The sequence below is a fragment of the Echinops telfairi genome, unplaced genomic scaffold, assembly GCF_000313985.2.
Source record: "Echinops telfairi isolate 266 unplaced genomic scaffold, ASM31398v2 ScPeMD7_3;HRSCAF=10, whole genome shotgun sequence".
Classification (NCBI taxonomy): Eukaryota; Metazoa; Chordata; class Mammalia; order Afrosoricida; family Tenrecidae; genus Echinops; species Echinops telfairi.
This window is the reverse complement of record NW_022103899.1, coordinates 1,672,449-1,686,534: the sequence shown is the minus strand read 5'-3', so window position 1 is coordinate 1,686,534 and position 14,086 is coordinate 1,672,449. Positions and strand designations below refer to the sequence as shown.

The 14,086-nt window shown below is 52.9% G+C and overlaps 2 protein-coding genes across 2 annotated transcripts in view; both read right to left on the bottom strand.

Moving 5' to 3' along the window:
* Positions 1–2,810: 2,810 nt before the first annotated feature.
* On the bottom strand, positions 2,811–5,555 carry HOXD10 (homeobox D10). The gene is made up of 2 exons (XM_004701444.2): positions 4,685–5,555; positions 2,811–3,320 (listed from the first exon to the last, which is right to left on the bottom strand). Exons 1-2 carry the CDS (start codon positions 5,427–5,429, stop codon positions 3,043–3,045), a joined length of 1,023 nt encoding a protein of 340 aa, XP_004701501.1. The 5' UTR covers positions 5,430–5,555; the 3' UTR covers positions 2,811–3,042.
* A 7,490-nt stretch (positions 5,556–13,045) lies between these two features.
* Positions 13,046–14,086, bottom strand: part of HOXD11 (homeobox D11) — a 1,907-nt gene continuing 866 nt past the window's right edge. The window contains exon 2 of the mRNA XM_004701707.3: positions 13,046–13,306. Within this exon, the coding sequence (XP_004701764.1) occupies positions 13,071–13,306 (236 nt within the window). The 3' untranslated portion in view covers positions 13,046–13,070. The remainder of the gene's footprint in view (positions 13,307–14,086) is intronic.

Here is a 14,086-nt window from a genome sequence, read left to right as displayed (position 1 = left end):
GGCGCCCTGAGCCGGAGCTTCGGCCGGCCGGAGCCCGAGCCCGAGCCGGAGTCCCGCAGCCGAGCGTGCCCGGCCGGGTGGTTGGAGGCCGGCCTGGCTGCGGGCGGGGCACGGCCTCCTGGCGCCCGCGGCGGGGGGGAGGGGGCTTCTCCCCTAGATTCTCTCCCTACCGACCCCCACCCTCCTGCACACCCACTCCCTCGCTCACAGCTTGTAGCGTTGTTTAAAACAGGTGGAAGACCTCTGTAATGATATTATGCCTTTCAATAAAAATTTTATGAGGTGTATTTGATTATAGATTAATGTGTCCCTAATAAAACGGACGGATGGAGCAGCTCAGAAGGCCCCCTCCCCCTGCCACACTTACACAGGCGCGCGCGGCCGGCCGCACACCCCCGACGTGAGGCTGCTTTGGGGCGGTGGCTGCCCAGGCGGGGTCTTCCATCTGCTCTCCCAGAGGGCCAGGCCTGAGAGTTGGCCCCACAGGGTGCTCCTGTCCTCCGCGATGGCCGGGAAGGCCCTGGAAGAGAACGGGCTACAGGGGAGAGCCCGCGTCGCCGCCAGGCCGGCCCTGCCTCTCCCTGCATCTCCCAGGCAGGCAGAGTGGCTTTGCACCCTTCACACTGAGGGCCTTTCAACTGGATTCCAGGGGTGTCTGCAAAACCCCGCAGAATGTCGTGGTGCGGGATGACTCCGAATTCTTTGTCCATGTGCATGTGCGTGTGTGTCTCCAGAGCCTGGGCAGCAGCCTTGAAGCTGAAGGAAATTATGCCCATGGTCACTCCCAAATCCATGGTACAAAGGCTCAGAGGAATGCTCTGGGAGCCAGGACAAAAGCAGGACCCGGACGCCAGCGGCAGAGAACATCTTCACTCTACAAGTTGCCCCGGCCCCCTCGGAGGGCTCCTCCAGGCCCAGAAAGAAAGGGGAGAAATGGTTACTTAGGGCCTGATTGATGGCCTTCACCCATGGCGTTCTGGTTTTGTCCCAAAGGGGTTGCCTTGGCCTGGAAGGCACAGGGTCCCTGGGAGACACAGCCCCCTGTCAACAATCAGTGGTGTTCCGGAATCACAGGGAGAGACAAGCTGTTAGAACTCTCTTCTTTCCTTGGCTGCCAATGGAGATCCCAGGTTCCAGAAAATGCCCACCCACCCACCACCTCTTCCAGAATTCACCAAGGTTCGGGTTTTCAAGAGGGAACTTAAAACTTGAAATAAATGGATGTCCCAATACTTTCTGGGCAAAGAGCTCTAACATTTGATTTTCAATAAAGACAAAAGCTGTCAAGGAGCTTTTTGTGAGATGACCTGAACGGACTGAGGAGAATATTTAGAACCACAGCAGGACCTGGGGCAACAAATTTGGGGGACCCACTCTCCCCACGCGCACACACACCCTTCCTTTTCTCCCTGCTGGAGCTGACCAGGCTACTGTCTGGGGCTGGGACCCTGAAACAGCCCCTCAGAGCTGGCCGGCTTCCCCAGCTGTGGACTTCAGGGATAGAAGTCATGTTCATTTGCAAAGTGTCTTTCAGCTACCTTTCCTTTGGTCCTTCCCTTGCCTCCCAAATACCCTGGCTCCAAGCAGGATTGACTAGATCTTCTCCTTTCTTCCTTTAAATTGTTTTTGTTTTTCATGTGGGCCACTCAAAGGTAGTAGTGGAACAACGTAAAGTCCTTCCACAGGGACAGCAAGGCAGAGTGGGATGGGAACTCTCCCGTGGGGCTGCTGCCGTGGGGCTTGGCTCTCTAGGGTTTCACTGGGGGTAGGAATGAAGGGAAGGGGTCTGGGGGAGACCTGAGGTGAGGCAAAGCTAAACTGCTGCTTGTCCCTGTGCCTGCAATGGAGGCCTGACTGCTTCCAGGTGGGCAAGGCTGGGTGCAGCCCACCCCTAATAGTGACAGGCCACCACTCTCTGGGACCTCCGTGAAAGCATGATAAGGAACAGACAAAACCAAAAGGGAGGAGGCGCAGAGTGGGCCACTTTGAGAAAAAGAGAAGGGGAATTAGAACAGCTTGGGGTCCCCACAGCCACCGAAAGTCCGATTCTGTGCCTAACTTTGAGGAGTGAGAATGGGAGAGAAGAGAGGGCTTCCTTTCTCCCCAGTGATGAAAACAGCTCATGGGTGTCTCTCCGTCCCCAGCCCTGCACTGCCCAATACACCCTAGCCTGCCTCCAGCCCCCGGCCCCAGTGTCCGCCCCCCCCCCCACTGCCACCACTGCTCTAAACAGGCAGTGTGACAGGAAGATCATCTCTGTCCCCAAATGCTTTCCATGTCCCCCTAACACATTTCCATTCCAGAAAGCAGAGGGAGCGCAGAACTCATTTCCAGAGTTTATTGCATTATACATGCAACCAGAACATGCACAGAAAGGACAAGTTGTTGCTGTTGCACTTCTACCAAACCACAGACGCACCACAAGGGAAAGGCTATCAGGCATTAGGTCATCAATGTTCCATCTCACCAAAGACAATTGCTAAGTTCATTTGTGAAAAGATACATTGTAATGTGCTTTTTTAGTCCCCCTCCCCCCCCAAAGTTTGTGGGTTTTCTTACGCTTTAATATAGAAAGATAAGATGTAGTTTTTAAAGTACTGGATGTATTCAAAATGCCATGAGATCATGGATTAGCCAAACACACAGATCTTTTGCGTCAGGAAAAACAGGAAAAAGTCACATTGTTGGGCGGATAGATGGGTGGATGGATGGATAGATGGATGGATGCCACTACAGTTGCAATAAGTTAACCCCAAATGAAAATTTGCAGTAATAGTTACCCTGCGTTACGAGGGGAAAATAATAATAAATTACACGTGCTAAGTTTGTTTTAATATATATATATATATACTCATAGGGATTACAGATCACTTGCAGCACGAACAGAATGACCCCAAAGTCACATTCTAGCAGGAAAACAATTCAAAACAAAACAAAACAAAGAGCAATGGAGATTTTGTTCCGCCTTCTCAGTCCTCCAGCACTGGTCCCAGAACGCCGCGGTGCTCCCTCTTGGATCCCGGCCTCAGCCTGGGGTCGGACCTAAGAGAAGGTGAGGTTGGCGGTCAGTTCTCGGATCCGGTTCTCTCGGCTCATCTTCTTGAGTTTCATTCGGCGGTTTTGAAACCAAATCTTGACCTGCCTGTCGGTGAGGTTAACGCTCTTACTGATCTCTAGGCGGCGCTCACGGGTGAGGTACATATTGAACAAGAACTCTTTTTCTAATTCCAGCGTTTGGTGCTTAGTGTAAGGGCACCTCTTCTTTCTGCCACTCTTTGCAGTGAGCCAATTGCTGGTTGGCGTATCAGACTTGATTTCCTCTAACAAAATTAAAGGGAGAAGAAGAAAACAAATCAAGAAAAATATATATATTTTCTCTCTCAGTCTGTTCAAATGTAGCCTTGGGCATGACCCTGCAGGCTGACAGGCCAGGCCGCTTTGGGAAATACTGATATTAAACATTACTCATAAGAGCTGGACCCTGGAAGGGATTTTTAATTGACCAGGTTAAAGCGAACTGTCCTAAGGGACACAATGGAGGCACACTCTTGCCCTCAGTATCCAGGCTTCTCTCTCTCTCTCTCTCAACTTACAGACTTGCACAAAATATCAGTGCAACAGTAAACTTTCCCAAATCTCCCAAGCAACATTCCAACTGGTTCGCTCATAGAGAGGGTCGGGGTGGGCATGGCCATGGCCAAGGCAAGCCTGCGGAGCCATTTCTGCCTGGGGTCTCTCTGGCCACCGCTCCTTCCTCTGCTCTCCCCCACGGGCAATGGAGCCCCCAGTCCGCTTTCAGCTTCACAAGATAACGGAGGATGCTAGCTCACCTTGGCCCTGCTGTGCTCTCCGGGCTGCCTGCATTCTTGTGTCCTCTCAGCCTCTCACAAAAACCTTCCCCTCCAGAAATGCAGCCCCCTCTGGGGCCCACCTCTGGGAAGTGAGTTAGAGGCTCAAAGCAGGCTTCTTTCTCCAAAAGCCAAAGCGTTCTGCTCGGTCTCCTAGCCCTGTCCCAAGGCTGGCCTTGCGGGTGGCCAATGCGGGTCCCACTCTCCGCTTCCCTGCAGTTGTCCCCTTGGCCGATGGATTGCAAAGCCTACCACACTTCCTCCAGACAAAGCCAAGGTTACCCATCCCAGCACGTCTGGCACCCCGGCCCAGGCACTGACTTGCCCCAGTCAGCTCGCGCCCCTCACCGCCGCCTCTAACCCCCGGCAACAAGCTCGCAGGACACGGGCTGCACCCATGTGGCCGCGGGCACGGTGTCCTGGACTGACCGAACGCCGACCGGCCCTGCGCTCCAGGCACCGCCAGGGCTGCCAACCTGAGCTGGAGAAAGGGGACTCTGGGCCGGGTTTACGAGCCGAGCCGCAGTTCTCTTTTGCGCTCTTTTGTTGCCTTTCAGGTCTAGCTCAGGAAAAGAACTACAATTGTGGCCAGCCCTCGCTCTCCGTCCCGGCGCCATCGGCGAGGGGCCAGGACGGGCGGGGAGGGCAGTGGCCATGGGGGTGGGGGAGAGAAAGCGGGACCCTCTCCGGGAGGGCGGGGATCACCCACTCTAGGGCGGCCAAGCAGCACCTGCCGAGTTGGGCGCCGGCTGGCTGCCTGGGCCCCCGGGCGCTCCCTCTCAGCCTGTTCCCGGGCTGCGCGCCCTGCCGGGGGTGGCAATTCTGCTCATACCGACCTTTGCTTTCCTTCTCCTGCACTTCGGGGCTGGACACGGAGACCTCGGCCAGGCAGCTCCTTTCCTCGGCCAAGCCGCCCTTGGCCTCGGGACTCTCCACCTGGGAGACTTTGGCGGGCTCCGGGCCGCCGGCGGGCTCGTTCATCTTCTTCTCCATCTGCAGCTGGGCCGCCGAGAGCTGCGGCTTGGCCGCGCCGCGAGGGTTGAGCTGGAGCATGACAGTGGAGCTGCCTTCGGGGCTATTATTGTACTCTTGGGTTTTCCCGGTGGCGTAGGTCTGACTCAGTCTAAAATATCCAGGGACGGGAACCTCGGGGTTCTCAACGGGACAGGACTCGGGGACCAGCCTCTGGTACGAAGGGACCTCGGCAGAAATGAGTTTGTTGCGCTTATCGGAATACATGCAGCAATTGGATTCTTCCTTAATGTTGGTGGTGAAGGAGCAAGTGGGCACTTGCTGCGTAACAGGTTGCTCTACGCGACAAGATCGGTTCGGGTCTGTCCAACTGTCTACTTGAGGTATATAAGGATGCACATTCATACCCATATTTTGGTGGTTCACTTCTCTTTTGGCCAGAGATGGGAGCAGTCCACAGGTTTGCATTCCATAGGTCCCCATGTCTGCGCTAGGTGGTGGCATGTACATGCTGGCGCTGCTCGAATAAAAACTGTCACTCCTGCAGGCACTGATCAAGGAATCTACTAAAAAAGTATTAGCAGCAGGAGAGCTGTTGGGAAAGGACATTTTGGGGAGGAATTTGAAGAAGAGAGATTGTGTCCTTTGTACGCTGACATCTCTAGGAAAACATTCCCCGTGTAATTGTGGATGCCTCTGCCGACCACATGACAACCAAGCCAATGAGATTTGAAAATGGCCTTGAGCCGCAGCCTCCTCGCGGGTCACGTGCTCTGGAGCCCGGCCGGCCGGCCGCGTAAGCACGGACAACAGCGACATCTACTATGAGTCGGCGATAGTGCGCGCGGAAAACAACCGACCCAGGGCTCGCCGCCCGCCCGCCCGCCGCCTCCCCGGGGCTCGCGCGGCCCTCCAGCCCCACTCGCGGCCTCCGCCCCGATCTCCCCGCTCGGCCAGCGGAAGGAGAGGCTCGTCTGGGGGGCCTTGGAGAGGCCACGCACGGGGAGCGAAGCCGGAGGGCCATGGCGCCAGCCCACTGCAGCAAAACATTCCCCCCTTCCCCGCACACACGCAGGCAGAGCGCCACCGGAGAGGGCCGGGGCCAGGCTGGCAGGGTGGGGGCGAAGGCTGGTTGCTTTAAACCCGGGCAATCGGGGAAGGTGAGTCCAATTCGCGGGGGCCCTGATACTCTCCCACCCCAGGGATACAAAGGAAAAAACCCCTGGCGCAAAAACGGAGGTTAACAGGGGGAGAAGTCCTGGGGACTGGTAGGGAGAAGGGCCGGGAGGGCCGAGAGATCACCAAGCTGGTCGATCCCAGCGTCCAGAGGAGCAGCCCTGCCTGCCCGGCGTTGTCCTCTCCCTCGCTAGCCTGGCTTCAGCCACAAGCGCCCCGGCTGGGTTCCTAACCCTGACCCCTTGGAGGAACCGCGCCCCGACCTCCGAGGGGCCCCGGAGCTTTCAATCAGGGGACAACCCTTCACCGTTGGCTCAGGTTTCCTGAAAGGGTCCCAGCGGCTCTCAGCAGGACAACGAAACCAAGGTCTTCCCTCCCACACAGATAACAGAGAACAGGAAGGAAGGTCTGGAGAAAGAAAAAGGCATTTCAAAGGCAAAAAATGGGTAAAACATGCCCTGGGACGCCAGAAGTTTATGCAAACTGGCTGGCCCAGGCTGGCCGCATAGAGGCAGAGGTGTCTGTCATTGGGTTCTTCTGCAAAGAAAAATATGTTTTCCTTTTATGGATTTTGTAAAAGCATTGGTTTCTGACAAGTGCAAGGTACAAAAGGTTGTGGAATTTATTAATACATATTAAGAAGAATCAGGACGATCAATAAAATTCTCATCTACATTCTTGGGCTACTTGGTAATTTTCTTGCTTCTGAAGGTTTTTAAAGAGTTATACCCGCTGTTGCCACACACGGGAAGATATTTTATTAACAAATCAATCGAGACTTTGTAAAGGATAAGATTAATAGTTAAGATTTAGCATAATGGCATTCGCTTTATGAATTATTGAAAATTATACTATTGATTTTTCCTCTTCACGACTAACCAAGAAGGTCAATTTTTGTTTTAACACAAATCGTCAAATATTAAAAGCTGTACTTTTTTGTCAGAAGTCGACTTTTATAGTTCTGGACGATTCCTAACTAAGATGCTTTGACAAGCTTTGGCTACCTCAGAGAGGAAGGGGGAAGACAGGCAGAATACGTGGGGGGAGGAGAGGGTCGCAGTCCTCTGTTTCCTTTGGCGAGGGAAAGTTATATAAAGGGGATTTGGTCTGGGGTTGTGGTCCAGCTCATTAAAAAACCACCACTACCGCCTCCCTGGAAACCAGGAGTTTTATGAGAAACTTCTCCAACAACTTCCTCCCTGGTTCTCTGGCTGCAGGCTGTGAGAGGCCCTTCGGAAGTCAGGCCTCCAGGCACCAGCAGGGCGCTTTCACCTTGATTCCCAAAGGCTGGCTGTGACAGAGGCCCACCGGAGCAATGCAAGAAGCCCTGCTCCGGCCTGGCCACCCCAATCCTTTGTGGCAATCAAGAGCAGAGAGGGCTGGGGACACTGACAGGGGACCGGCTCTCTGGCTGAGATGGGTGTGCTCCTACTCTCCCCACACTCTTCTGGGCAAGGGCTGGCCTTGGATGACAGGCCCCGAGATTGAACTTGTTGGCCAGTCTGGTGTGCCCCCAGCAGCCCAGATCCTGGAGGGGGGGGGAGCACTTCTCATTAGAACCCCAGTATTCTCAGGGTGGGACAACCTCCATACAAACCTTTCCCAGCAAATCTCCTGACCCCCCTCCCAAAAAGGAATCTCCCTTGGCTTGATGGGGACAGATGCTGGGCACTATTTTTTGGCCTTGGGACTGGTTTCCTTGTCCCCTCTCAGAGTACTCACCCAAACAATAACCCCTTTTTAAAACTCCGCGGTGGCAATGAGACAGACCTTTTAAACCTTTGCGCAGCTGTTCAAATACAACATCATTGTCAGGTTAAAAGCCTGGCGCCTCTCACTGCTGGGCTGCGGGATGCCAGGGAAGACTGGGGTTTAAACATTGCCTTGTGGCAGGGGCGGCTGCTTTTAAGCTGGGCTGGGGGTGAGGGAGTCATGGGGGGGCTAAAAAAAACCCCAAACAAACCAAAAAACCACCCACAACTTTCTATTCTAGTCTGCTAAGGTCCTACCCAGAGCTAACAGCCACTGACCAACGGGTGACTGAAAATGGCTTTGTCACAGCACGGGAGATCAGATTGCGATCTAAAAGCAGGGTGCCCAGGGTTGGACAAAGTGCCCGCTGCCCGTGCGCTTGCTCTTGCTTGCTCGCGGCGGCGCCTGTTCAGCAGCCAAAACCTGAGACACTGTCTCCTCTTTGCACTGCCAGGATAACTGCCGGCAACAAGGATAGCCAGATCTCCCTGAACCGCGAGAAGCAAGGCTGTCCTATCGAATTTTATGCCCGTCCAATGCCATTTCCGAATCTTTATTTAAACATAAAGAAAACATACAGGTTCAAAATAAAGGATCCCAAAGCCGAGCCGGTAGGTCTGCACAGCGCCAGGGCAGACAGACTCTGTCTTCCCAATTTGGGTAAGTTTCCATGTCAACACGCGGTGGCCATAGTCCAAAGTCATGTGTATGTTTTAAAGAGGTCTTCTGTACTCACAGGGGGCCCAAACCCCCCCGTCTATGTCTCAGATATCATTTCAAGTCCAGTCTCACAAAATGCAGTATTAAAATTTCTTTTTCAAATGTCTGTCTTTAGACTATCCTTTCGAGGCCAGAGGCTGCCAATTTTTAAGAGATATTTTATTTTTATCATAAGAAAGATCCATCATAATCGAGATCATGGAAGAGAAAGATCGCTGGGGAGGTTGGAAACTTTGCCTGAGACCTTAAAGCTGAGAGGCAACAAATGGATGGTTGGAAAGCCAGCGCCCTGGAAGTCTCTCCTTCGCTTCTGAGCATTGAAAGTCGCTGCTGTTTCGATCATCTTTAGATCCGCTGGAGCAGTTATCATTAATAATAAATCAATATTGCCCCATAAAGGAGATAAACACCCATCTTTGTACCAGGACACCGCTCTCCCCAGCACAGTTCTTTCCAGGGAAAAATTTAAAGGATGGCTTTCTGGAAATGAGCATTTGTGATCAAGCTGTGGCAGGCGGCCGCACTCTCTGGCCTTTGGAAAGGAGCAGTGGGGTGGTCCTGGCTGAACCGAACCTGGGGGCTCCTGAGGTCACCCTGCATGAGGACCCTAAAGGGGTTGGGAGCTGGAGCACTCTTTAGGGGTTGCTAGTGGGGGGAACACATAAAAAGCCTTTAGGGTGTTCCTTAGGCTCGCGGCGGCGTGTGCCTCCCAGGCAGGGTGAAAAGCGACGAAGGGGCAAATGGAGAGACTGGCCAAGAAACCCCCCCCACCCCCACCCCAGCGCACGGAAGGGATTACGAGGGTCTATGGAGCCAACTCGCTAGGCCAGGAGGGCTCCTCTTTCTGTCTCAGACACAAAAGACTCCGAATTTGGCCTTTCCTCTCCTCTCTAGGGTCTGCGACCTGGGCCCTCGGGAACGGTGGCTACCCTCGGCAGCCGCCCCTCGGCCCAGCTGCCGTCCCGCGGCCGAAAGGAGAGGAACTGCGGGACCGCGGAACAGCCAGGGTCCGCGGGCGGCCAAGGCCAAGGGGCCAAGCCGCCTGAGGAGGAGCTCAAGGACATTTGGGCCAGGGGGTGTTCTCAGGCCACAAAGCCTGCAGCATTTCACAATAGCTAAACTGGGCCTGCTGTCAGACAGGCGGGAGCCGAGATGCCCGAGGGGAGCACCCACGCTGCCGGCCGGCCTCTCCCTAGGGTGCTCGGGCGCCCCAGCCCCGCTCAGCTTGGCGGCGGGGGCGTTGGCCCAGGGCCTAGTCTGGAGCTAGGCTGGGGGCTGAGGGAGCACTCACAATGAACTTCGAGGTGGGGGAAGGGGAGAAACAGAGGCATCACACTCTCTTAGACCCCAAGCAAGGGACATGGGGCTTCGCCCAGGTCGGTGGCCTTCCTAGGGGACACGCGGCAAGAAAACTGCCTCCGATGGCCGCTACCAAAATCAAACTTCTCATGGCCGCTACCAAAAATTAACCCCCAACGCAGGCCAACAGGCAGATCGCAAGAGCGGCCAGGCTTTTGTGAGCCACAAAACCCGTTTGCTTGAAATCTGCTCCCCTTTCCGCAGCCTTGGGGTGCAAACCCATCCCGAGACCGTCTGCTCTCTCCCGCGGCCGCGGCGCCCCAACCCACAACTCTGCGCGCGCCCCCAAATCGCCCCAGGCCCGCCTGGGCTCCCGCGTGCAGAATGAACCCCTTGGTGTCCAACGCGCCTCGATTTCCTTAAAACCGCACTCAGCGAGGATGCCGGAGCCCTCACCTCTCTTAAACAAAAGCCTCGTAATCATCCCAGGCGGCCAGAGATCTCGAAAGGCGACTGCGGCTTTGGGGAGGGGACTCCTAGACTCATATCCATCTATAACTCAAATCCAGAAGAAAACCGATTTCTCCTGCCTTTCGTTAGCTCGCAATAGCCACGGCCAATTTCAAAGTGCTCTCATGTCTCTTTAAAATCTGCCCTTCACACTACCAGGTCAGTTTACTACAAGGTGTTCTTTTCGCAAAGGCTTTAAAAAAAATTTTTTTTTAAGGAAACAACGATTAGATTTCCTATTTCAGGAATCGAGTCGTTCCCTTTTTTCTGTCTTTATACAACTTCCCACAGCCCCTGGCTGCTTAGGAGAAGCAAACAGCGAACACCTTAGCGGCTGCCTATTTCTAACGGACTGAGATCGCCTATTAGAATTCATTATTGCAAAGACAAGGTACCGCGGCCTCCGGGCCAAACGCAGCTTCTGGAACGTGAGTGCGCCCCCGTGTGGCTCTCTAAGGTCCTGCAAACGCGAAATTACAGCTCAAGGGTTCTGCTTGCCTTCAGTATTGGACACTCGCTGACTATGTGTAGACGCAGTTTTAAAAAAAGATAGATGAGGAGAGAAAGAAATAAACCAGTTTTAAGATGCTGTAAGGATCATACTACAAGGGCACTGACATTTTAACGGACGCTCAGAATTCTAAACAAAAGAATCCCCTTCTGAACAAAATTATTCATTGTAGGCTTTGTTTCTATTTCTTTTACCAAAGTCACTTTCAATATACATATAGTTCTCTTTTATATATCTATATCTATATACTTATATGTATATTTCTCTACACACACACAGATCGTTTTCTTTTGTTCCATATCACAGCTAGTGCAATAATTTCTTTGACAGGGTGACATATTACTTTCAAATATAAGGAAGGTTTAAGTTTGAACAGAACCCCTTTTTTCCAATGACTGTTTTTAAACCTATGATTCTTCATCAGAGCAAAAAGAAACGGCTATCTCAGACTCCCCCCAAATACACCCAAAGCATTTCTTAATGGTATTGAAAACATTGCTGGAAAGCATTTAAATCTAATAGGTGTTTTAAGAACAAGTGAATTGCTTTTGGATTATACAAATGTTTGAAGGGAAATTAAGGTTATTGATTCTGAAATTAGGAATTTGCTTAGATTTATGATGAGCCCCAATATGAGTCTGTGTGGTCATGAATGTGTGTGGGTCTGAATGTATGAGTATGTGTGTGTGTGAGAGTGGGTGGCAGCTGAAAATCACAGAAGAACCTTAAGGCGCCTAATTATTCAGAAAGGTTAAAGGTGATGACCTTGACATTTTGGAAGTTCAAAGGCATACACTTATGCACTTATGTTTTTTCCTTCTCCAAAAGAAAAAAAAAAGATCTAGCATTTTGGGGGGTTCATTTGGAAATGCATCCTCTCCCTAAGATGCATGGGGTGCTGTTCATCTTATGGATTTTTTTTACTTTGAGTTTATGAGAAGTTGAAGCGTCATCAGATCCACTTCACCCTTTTCAGAGAAAGAAAAGCCTTTCTCACTCCTCCAGTTTATTGCACACTGCGGAAATCTCTTTTGGGCCCACCAGAAGGTGTATAATATAACCCAATTAAGCTGTTTAGAACTTAGGCTTTTATGGTGTTGTCTAGACAGTTCAAGGTTTTGTAAACAGCCTGGCCTGGCCCCGCAAACAGAAAACGTAGTCCAGCCTTTACCACATTCTTTAACTTGAATCGATAAAGGGGATGAGAAGTGGGTCTGTGGCCCCTGGCTTATTTCTGGGAGGGGGCTTCCCTTCCTGGGTCCAGGCCCAAATGACACCAGCAAAAGAATCAACCTGTCACCACCCACTTCCCCTTGACATCCACTTCCTTTCAGCCAGCCTTTTTTTTTTTTTTTTTAAGTAGGGCTCTCATGTTGATCACTTGTTTTAAGGACCCAGATTTGGATCTCTTTGACAGTTGTTAAGAGAGAATTAGGATTTTCTAACCAGATGGAAAATGTGTTCCTTGTCTCTAGAAATTCCGAGTTCACTTAGGCTGGGAATAGAATTTCTTCTTAGATTCCTGCAGCAGCCTGGCTGGCTCTCACCATCAGTAGGACAGTCCCTGCTAAAGTGAATTTTTAAACCAGTGTAGCTTGGAGGGAGGGATTCCAACCTTTTTTTTCCCCCCTCTAGATTAAAACATTTCCCTCCTTTGGGCTTTTGTTTTGTTTTGTTTGGTGTTGGGGAAAGAGGGCTCTGACTACTGGAATCTCCTAATTGGCCACTGAACTTCTTCAAAGAGGAAAATTCATACAGTGCATTGAAGCTGTAACCTCCATTTTACTAGAAACCATTTATTCACACAAAAAAGACAGTGGCTCATGGCTTGATATGACAGACCATAGGTACATTTCCCATAGTGTAAATAATCTGCATTCATCATCGAAGGAGGTGAAGGCTTCTCTAAGCTCAGAACAAAACACCAGTGCCTTCCAGCCCCGCCGCCTAACTCCTAGCATCCCATTGGCGTCCCAGTGAGGACTGGGAGGGGGAGGGGGAACAACAGCACATTGGCGGTAAAATTGTAAAGGGACGATTGCATTTACCATTTTCCCCATTTTAGGATCCGCTCGGCCAAGTCCCAGGCCTCGTCCGCAGGCTGCAGTTGGTCGCTGGGAGGTCCCGAATTGACCGTGAGAAGGAGTCGGAATCGTGGCTTTCCAGTGAGAAGAGGCGTCAGTAAACCCAAGGACTTTGGGCCTGCGGAGGGCAGGCTGGTGGGGAGGAGAGTGGGGGTCGGTGAGTAGGGGTCGGGGGTCGGGGGTCGCTTCCTGGAGCTCTCAAAATAAGGGGTTTCCAGTGAAATACTGCAGACGGTCTCTGTTCAGTTTCTTTTCTTTCATCCTGCGGTTCTGGAACCAGATTTTGACTTGCCGGTCAGTGAGGTTGAGCATGCGGGAGAGCTGCAGTCTTTTCTCTTTGTTTATGTACACATTAAAGAAAAACTCCCGTTCCAGTTCGCGGATCTGATACTTGGTGTAGGGACAGCGCTTTTTCCGGGACCGCTGGGGGGCCACTGCAAGGCAAAGAGACCCAAGAGGTAAAGGAAACCGTTGTTTGGTCACCCTTGCCCTCCCGCCCGCTGGCTCAGGCCACCCCCAGCGAGTAGGGCCAGGCCCTGGCCCACTGGGGACAGTTCTCAGCCGCCAATGAAAGGCCGTGCCTGCGTCGTGGGGGATGATATATAAGCGAGCCCAGGGGAGAGTGCCGGCTTGGACGCGTATTCATGGCCGGACACACACACACACACACACACACACGCACACGCACGCGGGAGCGCGCGCGCACATACACACACATACACACAGCCAGCCTGGCACCGAGGTGAGGAAGCCGAGGGCGAGGCTGGCTGGGGCAGGAGCCGGGAGAGAGCGGGGCCCGAGCGCCCGGGCATCTGCTGGGCTCCAGCGGCGCGTCAGTCAGCCAGTGGTTTGGATAAAGTCCAGTTCGCCATCAAACTTCCCCCTCCCCTCCAGGGAAGCCCTCGACTCGGGTGTCCCGTTCCCCAACTGGCCAGAAATACCCCCGCCCTCCTCCCTGTGGCGTTGGTTGTGAAGTGGCAGTCCCGACCTCCAGCGGGCCATCCCCTCCCCAAACTGGACACCAACTCTGGGCTGCGATCCCTGTCCCGCTCCACGTCTACCTTAAGCCCACCTAAATTGGCTTCCTATCGTAAACATGCTTTTACTACGGCCCGCGAAACCTTATAGGATGTATAAACCCCTTCGAACGCTTATAAAGTGGCACATAAAACGGCGCAAGCCGAGGGAGGGCCCCGCCGCCGCCCCCGCCCCCC

What these genes read in the sequence shown, in the direction of transcription:
- HOXD10 (XM_004701444.2), bottom strand. Translation starts at nt 5,429, where the DNA reads ATGTCCTTTCCCAACAGCTCTCCTGCTGCTAATACTTTTTTAGTAGAT. An exon ending in GCAGGAGAAGGAAAGCAAAG is followed by an intron (nt 3,321 to 4,684) that starts GTCGGTATGAGC and finishes TAATTTTGTTAG; the next exon opens with AGGAAATCAAGTCTGATACG.